This window comes from Planococcus citri, chromosome 1 (assembly GCF_950023065.1).
Source record: "Planococcus citri chromosome 1, ihPlaCitr1.1, whole genome shotgun sequence".
Taxonomy (NCBI): Eukaryota; Metazoa; Arthropoda; class Insecta; order Hemiptera; family Pseudococcidae; genus Planococcus; species Planococcus citri.
In genome coordinates, this window is record NC_088677.1 from 18,095,726 (window position 1) to 18,115,810 (window position 20,085).

The following is a 20,085-nucleotide window of genomic DNA, read 5'->3' on the forward strand; positions in this document are numbered from 1 at the left end:
CAAATTCGGGCTTATAGTGGACTTAAAAACATATTTTGATATGTCACAGGATTGATGTAAAACTCATTTTGAAATTCTGCACCTCCCCCCCCCCCCTTCGAGAAGTCTTTTTGATGGTTTTCGCAAAAATAATCTCAAATTCGTGCTCAACAGTCAGCGCACTCAAAAACGTGTATTTTGATAACTCACACGTCCCTACATCTCATTGAGTTTCCCTACTTAGTCGGGGAGCCCGCTTAAGGATTTATTGCACCCCCCCCCCGTCGATCCTCTGGGACAACTTTTTTCTTAAAGGAGGAGTCCTAAGGAACATTTCTAGCCCTTGTACTAAAATAAAGTGGCCCTACTCACAAAATGGCGACTTTTTTATAGGTAGGGTCACTTTTTTTTTAGTTCAAGGGCTAGAAATGTTCCTTAGGACTCCCCCTTTAAGAAAAAAGTTGTCCCAGAGGATCGACCGGGGGGGGGTGCAATAGATCCTTAAGCGGGGTCCCCGACTATACGATACTCTCTGTGAGGAACTGCTTTTGAGTACCTACATATTGATAAAAATAACCTCAAAAATGAATTTGGCGCCTCAAAAAAAAAACGCATGCTCAATTTGGGCTTTTTCTCTTTAGCTCTTGTAAAAAATTTGATATACAACTTACATAACAAAAAACGAATCGGAAATATCAAAAACTGAAAAACTCCTGCAGAAGTACCAGTTATGCAACTCTAATTACTCGTACAAAAAACTCCGTGCTGTATAAAGACAAGAAAGTGCACCAACTCTACCCTTGGTGACTTATTTTGCTATACATTGTATGTAGAGACACGAACATGCCTAGTGAGGATTGCAATGCAAAGAGACATAACTTCTCACTCTCAGTAAAAAAATGAGCGACTAAACATAGCCCTACATTCTAGGTATAGGTACTACCTATGATGAGTTCGGTGTTGTAAATATCTTCCAAGGAATTGTGCTGGATATAGACACCTTCAAAATACACCTTTTTTTTAGAATTTTGACGCGAACGTCATCTATAATTTCGTAATTTTTCAGACCTCAAGAATGATTGAAAATAAGTAGGTACTAGGTAGCCAATAATTCGAATCGTCCAAATTAATATCTCGAGTTTTCCACCATGTTTTATGAGTTGCATACCCATATTTTCGCAGGCATGTTTAATTTCATCGTTTTAAAAGCTAAATGGATCGTAGGAGGGGTCAAAATAGGGGTTTACCGATACGAGGAATTTAATGGAGAGGTTATTTTCTACCTCTAAAGGAAACATTCGCTGAGTTAACGCCATCCTAAAAATTTTGTCTCAATTTTTTTGAACGTTCATAATTATTAATTAATAATACCATTATTCGGCCACTTTTAAGGTCAAATTGACCATACGAAGGGTCAAAATGGGAGTTTCTCGGTACGAAGAATTCAATAGAGTTAATTGTATGTGTGAGAGGTCCACATACTTACATATCAACGTTCCTAATGAAATCTAAAATTTCATTTACATCAATCGACGATTATTCCCATCTGTAAAAAAAATCCACATTTCGAATAATTTCTGCGCCTCTAGTGTAGACAACTTCTGTGACACTTGTTCAATACTCGACCGTAGGTAAAAGTATATTAATAGTTGTCCAGAGCGATTTTTCAAAGCAATTCACTCGAAATTGAGTAGCTACGTTTGGATACGATCGATTATCTTCGATTCTCGATTATCATGGAATAACCGACATTCGTAAATTAAAATTATTGAAACGTACTTCTATCGTCGTAGGTGAGATGAGGCACTTGTCGGTTGATTTACATAGATAAAATTTAATCCCATTCGCAAAATTATGAGGGTGAGCGGAAAGGGGAGGAAGAAGCGGTGCTAACGTCCTGAAATTTTTAAAATCAAGATCCAAATGTCGAAAAGAGATTTGTGAAAAATTACGAAAAGTTAAATGAATGGCCAGAAGACTTCAGCAAATGTTTTTTTAAAAAAATAAACGCATAAAAAATTTAAATGAAAAAAATTAAGAAAGCAAGTATCAAAATCAAAATTGTATGAAAATTGATCTCCTTCAAACGTGTAGGAAGATTCTCAATAAACAGAACTGCCTTCAAAAATATCCATTTTTTTTCTTACCTGAAATCATTATGATAATATTGTTCATATTCAGTTTCAAACTCGTAAAGAAATCCAATTGAAATTTCGAAGGTTCGTACTCTAATCCGCTAAGATTCATTTGTCTCAAAGTTTTAACGCAATAACTGAATAACTTCTGGACCTGTAAACAATTGAAAGAAAAAATTAATAAATAAGCACCTGCGTCAAAAGAGAAATAAAATAAAATGAAATAAAAAAAGGAAAACTAAGTAGGTATGTAATAGTATCTATTGTTTATTAAAACAATTGAAAACAGCCATAAAAGGAAGAAAAACTTTGAAAATGGCTGAAAATATGACGAATGATTTTTGAAAATTGATGCCAACGATTTTTATTTTTTTCCGAAAGAAAAAAACATTAGGTACCTATCCACTACTTACCCACAAATTGAAATAAAAAGTTCAACTATGCATTTTGCAACTTATTAAAATGAACAAAAGATGCGGCTGCACGCATATAGGTGTTTTAGAGTACCAAAAATGCTCAAAAACTTTATCTTTTCAAAATGGATTTTCACCCAAAGCGCCAACGTTTACCATTCGGGAGTACTTAAAGCTCAAAGTTGTGAAAACCAGCGAGTAGTTCAAGAGCCTTCAATGTTTCTGGCACAAAAATAGAGTACATACTTGTAAAAAAAAAAAAAAAAAAAAAACATTTTGGCGAAAACAATTTTTGTGTTGAACCGTTCAATCCGGAGATGTGATGGTTCAAAGTTTTCTTTTGTCAATTTTACCCCCACTAATATGATTGAAAATTCTGAAAAAAATCGTGATGAAAGAACCAGGCTTCCCCTACTTATTCCGCGTAGTACCAGAATTTTCTCTCCTCTACTCATAGAGGCAGAATTTTTCTCGCAAAAAACACAATATGTCTACATTTACATCAAAATCCGCATCATCGTCGTTATACGGGAAACTCCTAAATATGAAAGGGTAGGCAAATTGTTATTCATCTATAGTTTGAAGGTAGCTTACACCCTTACCGTACATACAAATGAAGGAAAAACCATTAAAAACGGATAATATTCAATCTTTTATTTGTTTGTAGGCATATGAAACCAGCCAAACAGCAAATGGTAACCCTGCTAAAAAAGAAACATGCACAAAACGCACGTGTATGTTCTATCTCACTCTTTCTACTCGTATATTCTCTCTCTCACTCTAATACAAGAAAATATTGCCTTTAATATTATTAGATTATTACGATCATCGATGCTCCTTAATTCTTCGTTCATTTTATTTTATGTGGTATTTCGATGCTATGACATTAGATTTTTATTTGTATGCAACGATTTCATTTCAAAGTTTTTTCTATGCATTCCTTTGTTTCAGAAATTCAGAATAAGGTATTGAGTTGCATAAGTATTCATTAGTTCTAAAAAATAATAATAAATAATAAAAATGTTACTTATTAATATTGTGCTATCTAATTAAGTTTTCCTCTTTTTTTCAAATAAAATTTTGTTTCTATTTTTATCACACTTGGTGTCCAACAAAAAAGCATGGTCTCATTTTATTTTCTTCCTTCTTCTAGTGTTCACAATCACAAAACCCCTACATAAGTATAATGTTTGTAAAATTTGCCTCAAAACTAAAAAAAAAAGTGTAGAAAATTTTTGTAAAACTCTACTTACTTGATTGTTGCAAAAAAAAAACTTCAATTTGCTCATTCCATTATTTTGCGATGACATTTTTATTTGCAAAAATTGTTAAAAAAATACTCGAAGATTATTTTGGCTCTGTCAAAATTGTCAAAATAACTTTGAAATGACTAAAAATAACTCAAAATTTCGAATATTTTATCATAACAAAACTCACTCGTGAGATCTCAACAATTATTTTGTTTCTACCAAAAACTGTCGAATATCTTCAAAACTACTCAAAATGTTGAATACTTCGTTATCACAAAATTTGTTCGTAAAATTTAAAACAATAGTTTGGCCAAATCGAAATTTTTGATTTCATCCATTCAAGTACTTACATATGTATTTTGATTATTTACCCAAAGTTGGGCTACATAAGTAAAAGACGACAACAAATTAAGAAACGAAAATAGTATTTATTTTTACTATCATAGAGTGAACGTTGTAGATAATCATTACCTACATCTTACGCTAAGAAATGAAAAATAAAAAAAAATGCAGAAATGCGAGATCATTGGAGAAATTTGACAAAACGTACCCTATACTTACTAATAAAATATCACAAACACAGAAAGACCTAACAAATACCAACTAACTTATCAATTATTGAGAAAAACACATTACATCAGTCATATGTACCGTACGAGTAGAACACGAGTTTTCGTCATTTTTGATGCGATTTTTAGATTTTTAAATGCACAACTATGAGAATATCTAAATCACGATTTAAAAAAAAAAAAAAAAAATAGCAACGAATTATAAGAATTTCAAAAATAAATTACACATATTGTAACAACATTACCTACATACAAAACTTAAAACCTCAAATTACTAATAAATATACTCGTACGTCGCAGAAGGATACAAAATTAACTTATAAAAATGAAGATCATAAAAGTGAGAACGATTTCCACGGGATGATTAACCATATCGTAGCTAATTCGTGAAAGAACTAAGAATCAAACGAAGCGAAACAGTCCGACGAAATTGCGGAAAACAGAAATGGATTATTTTCGCTCATTCGTTGCGAGAACAAAAAATGAAAGACAAAGGTATTTTGGTAAGGAAATATGGGTAAAAAGACCACAGGACAGGAGCATCATGAGGGAATTTACCACGGTCTCCAGACCATCGGCATCGTCGACGTAGTATTATTGGTGGTACGCATATCCACGACTGTTGGCAGGAATTGCGATTGCGAATACATTTCCGGATGGTAAGGGTAAGGCGATCTGTTTCCAGAGCAGTGATTTCGGCCCGATGAGGTCATCGAAATCGGCGTCAAAGGCATAGTGTACGATTCAGTCGAAGAAATACTAGAAGGCGAACTGGGAGCCGGCGAGTATCTATCAGCTGAGGTGACATGAACGTTGAGGGAGAGCGGTGTGGTTTTTTCCATTTCGTTTAAACGATGACCTAAATGAGTCATTAATTTCGTGCCCAAATTTACATCAACTCCGGGTGTCGAAGCCAGACAACTGGATAATTCGGAGGCGCAATGCGTGAATCCGGCTCGGAATCTGTCGGCGGCATCGGCATCTGTAGTGGTGGCCGGACTGTTGATGAGGCGGTTTTGGCGGCGAAGTTTGCGCAAATGTTGTACCGTGAATTCCAGGATATCGGCTTTTTCCAATTTGTTGACGTTTTCGCCTTCGGCTTGCAGAGTTGATAAGAGGAATTCTTTCAGTTCGTCTAGGCAGCGATTGATACGTGCTCTGCGTTTTCTTTCCAGCATAGGTTTCATCACCTGGATAAAATCAAAGGAGAAAAAAACGATTTCGATTAATTCGCTGTTCGTAATAATTCGTATTAGGCACATTATTTTTGAAAAACGGTCACAAGTGTAGTAAATTCGAGTTTATAAGGAGTGAATTTCATTTTGATCCTATTTATGGTATTTTTTTTTTTTTTTTTTTTTTTGAAAACTGGAGAACTTGAAGATCTGCTAGATGCCCCAGAACAGCTCAAAGCCACGAATGATCTACTCTGGAGGTGGAGAATAGGATGTCAACCAAGTTTCAAATTTTGACGTCAATTTGATCAAATTTTAATTTTTTTTTTCAAAGAAAATTGGCCAAATTAAAAATTATAAATTTTCGTAAAAATTGAGAAATGAATTTCAGCACCTAAAATTTGATTAGGTGGTGTATTTTAGGATCCTGTTTTAATTCAGAAAAAATGTTTCCCTAGTAGTAACATTCCAATCGCACATTTTGGGATTTTGATGTATTTTTTGAAAAAATTTTAACCTCAAAAATAACCATTATCTGCACTTCTTTCAAAATTAGGCCTCTAAATGCGATTTAAATTCAAATGTGACCAAAAATGTACCTTTTTAGAATAATCATATCGTCATTTGAATGATTTTTGCCAATTTCGAACATTTAAAAAAATTGTAAATGGGAAAATGAAAACATCCTGAACCAGTTTCAGTGTTTAAAAGCGACATAAAAATACACCAAAATGAAATTCACAATAAATAAAGTAAAAAAATTGATTTAAAAAATTCGCGAACACGTAATACTCGTAATATTAAGAAAAAAACACAAAACAAACGTTTAAAAAATGTGTAAGAAAATAACGATACTAACCTTCCTATATTGGTAAGTTCTGGAGACTGGTTGCAATTGTTCAACATCGACAGCAGACATAATTATTGCAGGTAAATTGACTGGTACAGAGTATACTGAATAATTACGAAGAAATTCGAAGAATAATAAACTCGACAATGTAATCGATCACGCACAAACACAATAAAATGATACAAAATGTACGAAAAATAAAACGAATGTAATTCAAATGATGCACTAAACAGCGATGAAAAATATTAGCAAAATTATCACTCGAAATTGGTGAAAATTCAAAAAAATAACAACACGTAAAACGAGAAAAATAATATAAAGCGAGAGCAAGAGACTTGAGCACAAACGCTCGGTACGAATGCAATAACAGAATGAGTAAGATTCCGATGGTTAATAGGGGTTTTATAATGATAGCGGTATGCGGCGTGCCAGCGAGAAGGGGAAGGCAGGAGACCGGCTCAGGTGTACGTTTTTGTACGGAGGATTTACGATTAGGTGAGTGATAAAGAGTATCGGATCGTGAGAACCTGAGTGAGTCCGGCGTTCCCACAGAAGCCGGCAGCAGCTGGCGACACGCGTTTCATGGACCACGTGCCACCTCGGCACCGCGCCTCGAACCGCCTTCGACCCTACGACCCATTAGACATGAAGAGTAGGTAGAGGTACATGGGAAGAAAACAACCAGACGAGTCATTTTTTCAAATTTTTGTGTTATGGCGCTTTAAATATGTATCACTGTATTACATAGAATGATCCAACTTTGTATAGTGAATTTGAATTTCATCGAAGTAATGATAATGACTGGAAATATGTATAACATAACATCCCACAAATACAACTCGAGGTATAGAGTAGGAAAAAAATTGAAGAGATACGCCAGTTACGAGTTGAAAAGTCACTATTTTCGTGAAAAAAATCAAGCAAAAAATCGAAAAATTAGTGTTTTGTAACAACTCGAAATCGATCAAAATTGATTAAGTAAGTATTATATGACATAAGTAGGTACCTAATGAAAAATTTTCGTATTCTAAAACATGGTATATCTAACGGATTTTTTTTGTTGAAAAAATCACTACTTTTTTCACTACCTTTTTTCAACCAAATTTTCAGAATGCTATCCACTCGACCCCCCCCCCACACATACACAAAAAAATTGAAATTGGAAGAAAATTTGTAGACAAAGCATTTTTTTATTTCAATCAAAATTATTTTCATAAAAAAACAATACAAATGAGCTCTCATTACATACGTTATAAGACAAGGTGCCTTGACAAAATTTCAGATTAAAAAATTAGGACTTCAGCAGGAAATTTTTTTAACACTAGAGATTTTATAAGAAAAGGGAGCCGGGGGAGGCAAGATTTTACATGTCTTTAAACATCCCAAGATTTTTTTTTCAAAAAAGTGGATGTCAAAAATATAATTTCATCATTTCAATTTTTGATTTTATTTTCACTTTAAAGGTTCAAGCTCATGTAATGTAATTGGGCGAATAAAATCATTTTTTAACGTAACAAATTTTTTAAAAATGTGCAAAAATTTAAAGGAAAATTTGAACGACATTTGGGGGGAAAATATACTTAGATAACAATATTTCGAATAAAACGGCTAGTTTCAATGATTTCTCCTTTTAATTGCGGAAAGGAGAAACAAACGGGTTCGGGCAAAAACTCTAAAAATCAGTATTTCGCGAGGGCAAAAGCTTCGGAAAATTTATAATTCGAAAAGTAGAACAAGGTCAATATTAATGGAAGGATTCGACTTTTCTAATCTCCGCATTTTTCAAAATTGGTGGGATAGCTTCAATTTTTCAGAGATTTTTGATATGAATTTTTCGGAAATTCTGAGTTAGTTAATTATAAAAAGTTTATTGGGGTACTTTGCTTCAAAATTTTGAAATTCAAATGATTTTTTTATAAAAAATTTAAAATTGAAAAAAAAGCGAACAAGCCAGAGCGAAGCGAGGTCAAAAGTTTTCAAAAATTCTTAAATTCATCTCTCGAGAAGTGAAAAAAAAATTTTCATCATACAGAGAGCATTAACTTTCCCGCAGGTTGAAAAAGAGAAAATAGCCCGAACGAAGCGAGGGCAAAAGCTCTCAAAAATGTGTAATTCAAACTCTAAAAAAGTCGACAAATGAGCACTTTTCTACGAAAAAAAAAATCGCGAAAAAAGGACGAATTTGAATTTTTTCATTTTTTCACTACCTTTTTAACAAAATTCACTACTTTTTCACTACTTTCACTACACATTTGAAAAATCACTACTTTTTCACTACTTTCACTACTTGCACTACCTGTTAGATACCCTGTAAAATAGTCGACGATGTTGAAATTTCTTTCCTTGTGCCTCAGATTTGGTCTCGGCTCATTTTTCTCCCCTCCTCAATATGTTAAAGGCCATTTTCACCACTTTTTTCAAAATCTAAAAATGGACCAAGTACATTTTTCCACCCTTAGTGTGAATTTAATAATTCGAGCCTAAACTCATTTTTGAAAATTTTCCACTTGTCTGTGCTTTTTGGTGTATCGTGTTAGCAATTGGTGGATCGAATGTATACTAGGTAAAATGCCATTTTGTAATTTGCAAAATATAAATCAATTTGGTTTTTCACATTTTTAGAGAGAGGACTTTGAAAGGGGTAAAGGGGTGGTTTCCTTGGAGGTTAGCATACTGACCGACACAAAAAAATTAGATCTGGACAAAAAGGAATCGAAACAGGATCCCAAATTATACCATCACCGAAAATTTCAATTAGGTACTCATTTTTTGTTTTCTTTTGAACCGGTTAACCTCCAAAATTTTCCGCGGTGATTATTGTTGAAAAAAATTGAAAAATGCGTCGTTTACGTTGTAATCAGTTCACTCGACTCCATTCGGAAAGGGAGTAAGAAATTAGGTACAAAAAAAATTTCAGTTTTTTTTTCGTTTTTCGCGAACGATGAATTGTTTATTTTTTTCACAAATAATCGCTGAATGAAATGTTTGGATTGGAACCGACACAAATAGATTTTGAAAATGTGTGCCTAAGCCTAAATCGATCGAAAGGTCACAAAGATGGTAAATCCGCGAGTTCACATGGAGATGAATTCCATTTTCATTCGTTTTTTTCCAACACTGCAGAATACGAAAATCAGCTGCTGGAGGCCCCAAAACGACAGTTCGAAACCGTTACAAATCTACTCAAAAGGTCAGAAATGGGCTACAAACTGAATTTCAGCCTTTTACACGAATTTACATGAATTTCGATTTTTTTTTTTCGCGAAAAATAGGCCAGATTCAAATCTTTTGTACAAAGGGAAGCCCAGTTTTTTGACCGCGAATCACGACTTCATTTGTGTACCGATTTACTTGAAATTTTTGAGAAACACGAGTGTGATTTTCTTTAAAAATGAATAATTAAAAAACGTTGGACTCCAATGTTACCAGAATGAAAAACGTTGCAGGAATTTACAGCATCACGAATTGCTATAAAATTATTCAATCTTTTTTCAGTTGGTCAATTTGAAATTTTTACTTACTCCTTGCATTATGAAATGAACCAAAAAATTCTTTAAATGATATTTGAAAATAAGTATACATAGGTATAAAATTTTCATCTCCAATTTAACTTTTGGAACGGAATAAAAAAATATTTTAATCGAATTAAAAAAGAGTAGTTTCGAAATAAATCAATAAAAAATAAGCTATGTGTAAGTACCTTCAAAGTAGGTATAAATAAGTATTGAATATTTTTTGAAAAAGTGCATAATGCACATAATTTCACATTTTCAAAAATGCTGCAATTTATAAATTGATCTAGTTTAAACTTTAAATCTTGAATGTTGACCAGTTTGGCGAATGTAGAAATTTTCATCAAATAATTAAATTTCTAATTATTGGAAAAATTTTCAAATTGTCAGGTCATTTGGTTCAAATTTTGAAATAGGATTGGTTTAGCGAATGCAGAAATTGAGATTAGGTTTGGTTTCAAGTTCAAACTCAACGACCATCCCTGACAACCTTTCTGAAATTCAAAAATTCATAACCCTTCTAAAAAACACCTGCCTAATAAACGAAATCTAAACCTCTCTTTTCATATAGGTGTAATAATCCAGCAGGCATCGTGACCAAATTTTTCTAAAAAAATGTGACTTTCATCAGTGAAAAAAGTACAACCAAGAAAGTGACCATTTTTTTTTTTATTCCAGCGGTCAGAAGAGCAAAAAATCGAAAAACAAAAGTAAAAAACGTTCAATAAGAAATCCCCACAGAAAAATCCGTTTTTTTTAAAATATGAAAACGAGTAGGTACCTAGTTCATTTTTTTACTTTTAAAACTTTATAATTTAAATGATGTTTTTTTGTGAAAATTTGTATTTCGAGATGCATAAAAAACAATGTTTTTTTGTGAGAAATTTATTTTTTGACTTGCAAACTTGACTTAAAAAAAAAAACAAATTTCCATATTGATTTTGAAAAAGAAAAGAAAACAACCCCGAGCGAAGCGAGGGCAAAAGCTTTCGAAAATTGATTGAAACTGAGTAAAAAAATATATAATTTGGATAAAAAACGATTTTTATAAAAATTGAATGATGAAAAAAGTAACCAAAAGTGACTTTTCGTGAAAAAAGTGAGAAAGTCACTTTAAAAGTGACCCGCTACGATGCCTGTAATCCTGCAATTATAAACATCCTAAAAACAAAAGCCCAAAAGTTTAAGTTTATAAATTATAATTGGTTAACTTGATGCATTGAATTTTTCAAAAATGGACAATGGAGAAAGTAAAAACGTAAATTACTCGTAGCTTTGGTCCCTTTCGTTTACAGTAAAAAATGATTCGGATTGTCAAATTAAAATTTAGGTAAGAATTAATTTGAACTTTAAAGTTGTTTGGGTTTGGTTCGGTAAAATGAAGAAATTTATTTAGATTATAGGTTGGTTTCAAATTCACAATTGGGCGAGTTTGTCAAATGCATGAAATTTGAAACTTGACGGGTTTGACAAATGTAGAAAAAGAAAGTTTTATGATTTGCTTTCAATTTTCATAATTTATTTATTCAAAAGACATAAGTAGACAACTTTCACAGCTTCACACATTTTTTTCAACACATTGATAAAAAAAAATTGAAAAAAGAAAAATTAAAAACCAACCGGAGAAGGATCAATTAATTATCCAATAACACTCTCCCTATATCTTTTTTTATAGGTAAGTATAGAGCTCGGATTTTTATGATCTGTCATATTTTCATTCATTAGAGAAGATCGTGCACATCGTGTAGATTTTTGCGATTCATAAAATTCTGAGTAGGTAAAATGAGCCCAATTTGTTGACGCATACTTATTTTGCATATTTTGGGTATAAATGTATATTTCAGGCGTTTTAAGGGCATATTTGCCATATTTTGACCATTTTTTCCATTTTGTAATCATATTTTGGAAACTTTGGCCAAAAAATCCTTTGTTGGTTTTTTTTTTCATTGAAAAATAAAAATGGGAAAACTTGAGAAAACTTTTTAAAAAATTAATTCGAGTAATGTTAACCTAATTAAGCAAGTAGGTAATTATTTAAAGTAAGTAAACTTGAAGGCTTCAACCTCTTTCTTTTGATTTGCTTAATTTTTCTAGCTTTCCTTTGACGTTCAAAATGAAAAATTCTTTTAATAGATAGGTACTCATTTCGATGTTGCTTATAATACATAAGTGCATATTTTATTATATTTTGACAAAAATAAATGCATATAGTGCATAAAACAATTTTTAAGTGCATAACAATCCGAGCTCTATTTATACGACTTGATATGAAGGGTTTTCAATGCGTAAAAACCACATTTTTGGTCATTTTTTTTTACCAATTTATTGTAAGTTCCGAGCTTTTATGCAAGAATGCCGTAATTTTGCTCCCAAATTAGTTAGCCAATCAGAGCGTATATCATACCCTTGTGACGTCACATCGATAATGTCTATTATGTTATCTGAATGTAATTCGTCAAAAATCTGAAAATAAATCTCAGCAAAATCTTGGACGGCAATGTTTTTTTTTTGGTTTTTTTTTTGGTTCGAAAATGTTTGTACCGATTGAGATTCTTCCCTTGTACATTTGTATAGTAAACGTGAATGATGTAAATAAAATTGCAATCTCAACAATTTTTTGTTTACACATTGTCAAATGTGTTTTTTTTTGGTCGATTCTCGAAGCAGCTTTTTGTGAATTTGTTTTTCAAACCTTACAGAATGTTTTTATTCTTGCACCATCCTAGCACGCGAGAGAAAAGTAAACAAAAAAAAAGCGATCGTGGTTAAACTTACGTACCTAATTAACATGACATGTACTCGTACCTCCACACCTGAACCTACCTACACGTAATAATTGAACGAAAACAATCTTTACCTTCCTTACGCGTAGTACGAGTATTATAATGGTTTTTGCACGAGTAGAGTAGGGTCATCACACACACGTAAAAATCTACGGACATACCCCCGCTAGGTATAAAATATAAAGAGTCAAACGAATTAAATAATGGTAAAAAAAAAAAGAAAAGAAAAGAAAAAAAGACGAGGATGAAAAATACGGATACGAATCGATAAAGAATTTCTCCTTCATGGACCATATCTTACACATTACGCATCACATAATAGGTAAGGTAAGGCTGAGGGTAGGGTACCGGGTGGTATACTTCTAAATTCTAATACATAATAATATTACTAAAGCAGAAGGAGAAGGAGAACTAGGAGAAGGAGGGCAAACGTGGTCATGGGAAAATAGGCAGGTGGTGATTCACTCGCAGAAAACTAACATCAACACGTATACACGTATACAGTTCCCGATGCTACCGTCTAGCGATTTAACATTATAAGGCATACCTCTATACCTCTATTACCTACTTGAAAAGTGCACATGGTGCCAGAAACGAGCAATGACGACCGTCTTGTCTTGTGTCTTGTACGCGTACGATACACACGTGAGCCTATTATTTTACTCGTCGGGGTCGTGTATTGTTAATTCCGTGGGAAAAGATCAGCGATCGCGTTCGCGTTCCTTGATCGTGTCAGACGGGTGCTCGGCTACAGCCACATATTATCATTTATGCTATTCCATTTCATTTCGAATCTTTTACCTGCTTTCCATTTTTAATTTTCCAAACGACCGATGTCCCATATCTATCAATAGGTAGTTTAAGGTAGAATGGGCAACTTCACTATGAAATTCTTCGCAATATCAGACCTAAGCATTGTTACTAATTTCAACAAAGTTGAAATAAATACTACACCAAATACAGCATACATGAAAATTGCATCCTTTTATAATGCGAAATAGTTAGGCGTTTATTATTTTCTAAACATTTTTCAAACCACATACTCGAAAGAAAAAAACAACCTGTTCGATTGATTAAATCATTCGTGAAACTATCGAATCATTGCTGCTTGCAGATTGCTTAATGAAAGCGAATGCTAGAATCCGATGATGCGAACCCTTTTCGCAATAAGTGCCAAACTTGTAATTTTTTTTCTCGAAAATGAAAAAAAATGCCAGTCCAATTTTTTGATATGTTATTTTACATGAATAGGACTAAAACTGAGAATTTTTTCAGAATTTTTACTCGCGGACATCGTGGTTATATTTAAATTATAAGTTTTTAAATCAATTTTTTTTTAGGTTTTTGAAACTGGCAACACTGATTTTGACATCATTTGTCAATTATCCTATCAAAGTACTACAATTTGAAAAAATAGTTCAAAATACTATACCACTTACAACCGGAGCGATTTGCAATTGAAATTTTCCATTTTCGCCCATTTTGGAAAACTTTGAAGCCCCACAGCTCCGCCAAAAAAAACTGAAAAAATGTCCAGTTTGCGTCATTCGTCATCGTTTGGTGACCTCTACACATGATCTGATTTTGAGAAAAATCGAAGACCTCTCGTGCAAAAATCCACCCATTTGGCATGGAATGTCCCATTGATGTTTCAATGTTGCCATCTCTAGTAAATTAATATTATGTATCAAATTCAAAATTATGGAATCGTTTGAAAATAGCTGGTTGAAAATTGATAAGTAGCTTCAACGAAAGAGAAAGTTTTCGAGAATTTTCGAAACCAAAAATTTAAAACTAGAATCCGTCAATACGATAAGACGTAAACCCTTCTTCAGTATCTTTCCAACTCCCATATCCTGTTTTGAAAAATATATACGTAACAAAAGAGAAAGGAATACTGAAAGCTCAAAAAAAAAAAACCGAATTGATCTAAGAACTTATAACGACTTTGAATTATGTAGTTTTATAGTTGACATGTCATCAGTTCATCACATAACTATTTCCACATCGTTTTGAACTTTTTTTTAAAATTCAAGGCTGGAGAGGAGCAGAGGGAAGAGTCATTTATCTGAAAAATGACAGAATTTTAAAAACTTGTTGCAGAAAATAATTGACTCACACGTTATAAAATTGTTTACGATGTTTTGGCAACGTCTATAGAGGGGCAGGTGGGGGAGATAGGGTTACGTAAGAGTAGAATCGAAAAAACGAACTTAAACAGGGTGCCCGGGGAATGGTAGTACAAACTTCAGATTTAGATATAACGTGGTACGGTACGTATAAAAAAAAGTAAGATAAGCAAGTTGTCTATCTTGAAAATTGAAGGGGCAAAATACCTACGTTTTCAAATTCTAAGAGCCAAAAGCCAAAATCCTGTTTTGACCATAATGAATACCATGTCAATAAATGAACAAATTTTGTTATGAACAATGAACTCATCACAAAAAAATCAAAATTCGAAAGAATTCAATTTTCAATTTCAAACATCAAAAAAAGTTTAAATTTATTCAGTTGTCTTATTTTGACCACTTTCTGACGTATTTCATGAAAAAGTTGATAAAAATCTCACTCACAATAAAAAAAAATAAAATTGGTTTTTTTTTGAATTCTTTCGAATTTTGATTTTTTTGTGATGAGTTCATTTTATTGAGTGAAAGGGGTTTTTTCAACTTTTTCAACAGATACGTAAAAATAGGGGTCAAATGGGTCAACTTTACCAATCAAAACTTTTTTTCATGTTTTAAATCAAAAAATGGCATTTTTTCGCAAAGTTTAAATTTTTTTAAATCGACTTTGTTACAAGTTACCATCCCAATTTTTTAATACATATGTTGTTCTGCATGAACAGTTGTCCATAATATATTTTTTTTTAGAATTTTTGAGAGTCGGAACGATATGAAAACTACGTTTTGAATCTTTTTGAGCTAATTTTTTGTACAAAAAAAAGTGGCAACACTGATTTTTATGATATCACCTAAAAGCCTTTCAAAACCTCTTTAACTATGGGGAAAAGTTCCATTTTGGTAGGTATCGCGGTTATCGAGCAATCCACTGCTGAAATGGATGATATTTTAGGTTCACTGAAAACTTTGACACCCCCTGGCTGCCGTTAAAAATGGGCTAGAGGGCTGCGATTTGCGCCATTGGTCATCCCTTCGAAAGGTCTTTCTACGAGAAAAATTTCAAAAAAATCGCCGCACCCACCTACCACTTCTTGGTCCAATTGACGTGGAATGACCCTTTACTCTCGCAAGAACCCAGCTGGTAAAAACATTTCTTAACTGAACGAAGCCAAATCAAAAGAGCATGGCAAAAACCGTCACCAGCAAAAATTCAGTAGCTGAAAAGCATTTTTGATTTTTGATGAATTTTCAAAATTTTTTTGTTCAAAAATTAAAACACTAAAATTTGGTATGTGGCCTATTTTCGACTTTTCGATTCTACTAGAACCAATTTCGATCGTTTTTGAGCAGTTGTGAAATCTTTCGCAGATTTTTGAAAATTGAAAATTTCATAAAATTGTAAGTATTGCTAAATGAATCGGAGATGATTTCAAGACGTTCCAAAGCCTACAGTCTTGTTTGGGAAATTCGATATGTTCGAAAAAGTGCCATAAGAATCGTTTGAAATTAGCATTATCTCGCAAAATCACCCAAAATGGCCAAAAAAATGACTAGGTAAACTTATACGAAGGCCGCAAAAATTCATGAAAAAAATTCAAGAAGAATTTCATGCATTCAAACGATTGAAAAAAAAACGAAATTGGCACCAATCTATCTATCATTAATAGAACTTTTGAAACACGAAAAATATTGAAATTGGCGTAGGTAAATACCTAGCCTATTTTTTAAAATTCAATTTTTAAAAAGGAAGTTATAACAAGATCTATTATACAGGGTGTCTGATGAGTAGATGTCAAGACTTCAGATTTGGATAATGGATATAATAGAACCGGGTACGACTTGAAAAAAAAAAAACGTTTATGGACAAGTTGTCTATCTTTGAAATTTAAGGGGCAACGAAGCTTTCAAAAAAACATCGCGAAAAACGTATTTTTTACATCGGGAATGAGTGTTAAGTGGTACTTTGGAAAATAAACAAATTTTGTCATTTAGAATTTTTGATCAACTTTAAAATTAAAGGAGATAGAAATATCTATTTTAAAAGAAAAAATTGAAAAAACGTACGTTTTTGACCTTGGTAATGTATTAGTAGGTACAGCTACTTTAGAAAATCAACAAATTTTGTAATTATGAATTTTTGCCCAACTTTGAAATTGAAGGGGCCGGAAGTATTTCAAAAGAAACGGGCATTTTTGACCCCTTCAATTTTAATGTTAGGCAAAAATTCATAATGACAAAAAATAATTTTCTAATTCTAAAGTAGCTCCAGTTATTTTTACTGCATTGCAAACTACAAGAAGAATGAGAGTTGAACACTGAGGTTGGAGTCTGTTCATGTTACGTAGGTTGTACCTAGTAGTAACTTTTGTTAGCATCATTGAGCACTACTGCCATAATTTTAACATCCCTTCCAGTATCGGTATCCATCTGATCCAAAAGTTAAGGCAAAATTATACTTCATTGTGACTGGGAAGACATCATGGACTCAGTTCCACTTCCAGAAATTACCTCAAGGAGAAGCATTAATTCAGACGAATCCGAATCTAGCAAAGATAATGAAAGAATCGAATCTCTTTCCAAAAATTTATCTTAACAATAATTGAGAAAGTAAAGTAAAACCAAATGTAGCGTATTACCGCAATGGAATCGAAGCTTTTAACCAGCAACAGAACTCGCTATTTCGATCAATCATTCAAGCCAAGCTGAAATTGCTGACGTACCTGGCATTAATTCAGAGTTTCAGACGAATCCGAATCTAGCAAAGATAGGTATAAAGAAAGAATCGAATCTCTTTCCAAAAACTTATCTCAACTATAATCGAGAAAGTAAAGTAAACCCAAATGTTGTGGCGTATTACCGCAATGAAATCGAAGCTTTCAACAAGCAACTCGCTACTTTGATCAATCATTCAAGCCCAGCAGCTGTATTAAACGGAGTCTGGTTTTACTGCTAGACGCAAAATGCGTTTTACTTTTACAGAAAGGATTGGAGTAAATGCAGCAGCATGTTAGTCGAAGAAGAAAACCAGAAGCTGGATCACAAATATAATAATGTGAAGAATGCATCGAATGCACATAAAATTCCTCACTCCCTGACCTACAGATTCCATTTTTGAAGTAAAGCTGCTACCATTTTTCGCTTATTACCGCATACCGCCCTACCGGTTATATAATTTTAAGTAGGTACCTAGGTACATATATCAGTATAAGTGAGGAGCTTAGTTACAAAGACAAACGCCACAGGGTTGATTTTGAGAAAATCTATGTTTTTTGTTACAAAAATATACAGCATTGTAAAGGTGGGGGATATTTGACAAATTGTAGTGATGATACTGAGTAACAAAAATACAAAAAATATCCTTCCACCATCACCCCCCACCACTAATAAAAAGAACATGAAAATGCACTTGTCTGATTTTGAAACCAAGATGAAGATAATTTGAAATTGAAGCTGTCTAGATCAGTTAGGTTTTGATACGTATTGGATTTTTAACCCTCTTTCCATTTCTGAGGTCCCATTGGTTTCAAAATAGTACATAAAAGGTCAAAAAACGCGATCAAAGTTGCGCCTTAGTTTCAAACACGGACATGTGAACATTATCTTAGTTTCTTTCAAAAACAGACATATCCTGGATATGTCTGTTTTTGAAACTAACGTAAGACAATTTGCATATGTCTGTGTTTGAAACTAAGGCAAAACTTTGAGCGCGTTTTTTACCCTTTTATATACTATATTGAAAATAACAGACCTCGGCAATGAAAAGAGCTTTAAAAATCCTATAAGAATCAATATCTAACTCGATTTTTGTAGAAGTGGCGTTTGTCTAACTTTGTAACCAACCTCCTCAAGTTATTACTTTTGCTTCAGTTTTGTTTTGTTTTGTTGTACTTACTAAGTTTTCATTTTTCAATCATTACTATACGAAAATAATTCAATTTCTGCCGAATCATTTCCTGCTATAATTTTATATTTTATTTTTCAGCGGAAATGTAAATTAAATTCAAACTGTATGCCTGCTGCGATGATTTGAAATTTGAATGAAAAACAAATCGAGAAAAACTGGTAATGGTAATTACGTGGTAATGACGGTAAACGTGATAAGGTTGCATAATTATTTTTGTTTTGATAGAGCATTTACAAAATTGCTGCATACCCTAGCGCCTGTGCCACGGGATGACAACTTGGCCGGCACTACTATAGACGCATACGATTTCTCATGTAAAAAATGCAATTTTTTCGATTGTACGCGGGTTCGGGTGAACTTTCATGTAGTCTCAAATTAAAGGCAATAAAATTCTGTATCGATTGATCTTAAATTTTCATCATTTCGCGTAAAAATAACGATTTTATGAATACTTCTATTTTACTGATTTTTGAATAGTACGTACGTCATCTTTAAACTATAAACTACTCGAAATTTTCAATGAGCACATATGTGTTTTTAATGATTAAAATGTTCAGAATTTTATCCTCTTTAAAATGAGTTTTTCCCGAAAGCTCTACCTTTTACCGTTAAAAAGTTCTCGAAGCTTTAAGTTGCAAAAACCAGCTGCAGGCAGTAATCATTGAACTTTGAACTAAAATTAATCGAAATATTCAGTGAACACATAGGTATTTTAATGCAGAAAATTGTTTGTAATTTTATTTTCTTTAAAATGGGGGTTTCCCGAAAGCTCTGCCTTTTACCGTTCATAAGTTCTCGAAGCTTGAAGTTGCAAAAACAAGGCGAAAACCAGCTGCGAGCAGTATAAGTATTGAACTTTGAACTGAAATTAACCGAAATTTTCAGCGAACACATAGGTATTTTAATACAACAAAACGTTCGTAATTTTATCCTACTTATTTGTACCAAAAGCTCTATCTTTTACCATTCAAAAACTCTGGAAGATCAAAGTTGCCGAAAGTGGTCAAATTGTATCATCACTGAGTAAGTACCTACCTATAATACCTATCAGTTCACTTTGGTATTGATCAGTGACAACTTTTGGCAACTTTGATCTTCAAGAACTTTTGAACGGTAAAAGGCAGAGCTTTCGGGAAACCCCCATTTGAAAGAAAATAAAATTACAAACAATTTTCTGCATTAAAATACCTATGTGTTCACTGAATATTTCGATTAATTTTAGTTCAACGTTCAATAATTACTGCCTGCAGCTGGTTTTTGCAACTTAAAGCTTCGAGAACTTTTTAACGGTAAAAGGTAGAGCTTTCGGGAAAAACTCATTTTAAAGAGGATAAAATTCTGAACATTTTAATCATTCAAAACACATATGTGCTCATTGAAAATTTCGAGTAG

General features: G+C 32.9%; 1 protein-coding gene across 1 annotated transcript; it reads right to left on the reverse strand.

The window, feature by feature from the left end:
• Positions 1-4,185: 4,185 nt before the first annotated feature.
• LOC135849611 (enhancer of split mgamma protein-like) lies at positions 4,186-6,753 on the reverse strand. Its single transcript, XM_065370085.1, has 2 exons — positions 6,381-6,753; positions 4,186-5,536 (listed from the first exon to the last, which is right to left on the reverse strand). Exons 1-2 carry the CDS (start codon positions 6,438-6,440, stop codon positions 4,901-4,903), a joined length of 696 nt encoding a protein of 231 aa, XP_065226157.1. The 5' UTR covers positions 6,441-6,753; the 3' UTR covers positions 4,186-4,900.
• Between the last annotated feature and the right edge of the window lie 13,332 nt (positions 6,754-20,085).

What these genes read in the sequence shown, in the direction of transcription:
- LOC135849611 (XM_065370085.1), bottom strand. Translation starts at nt 6,440, where the DNA reads ATGTCTGCTGTCGATGTTGAACAATTGCAACCAGTCTCCAGAACTTAC. An exon ending in GAACTTACCAATATAGGAAG is followed by an intron (nt 5,537 to 6,380) that starts GTTAGTATCGTT and finishes GATTTTATCCAG; the next exon opens with GTGATGAAACCTATGCTGGA.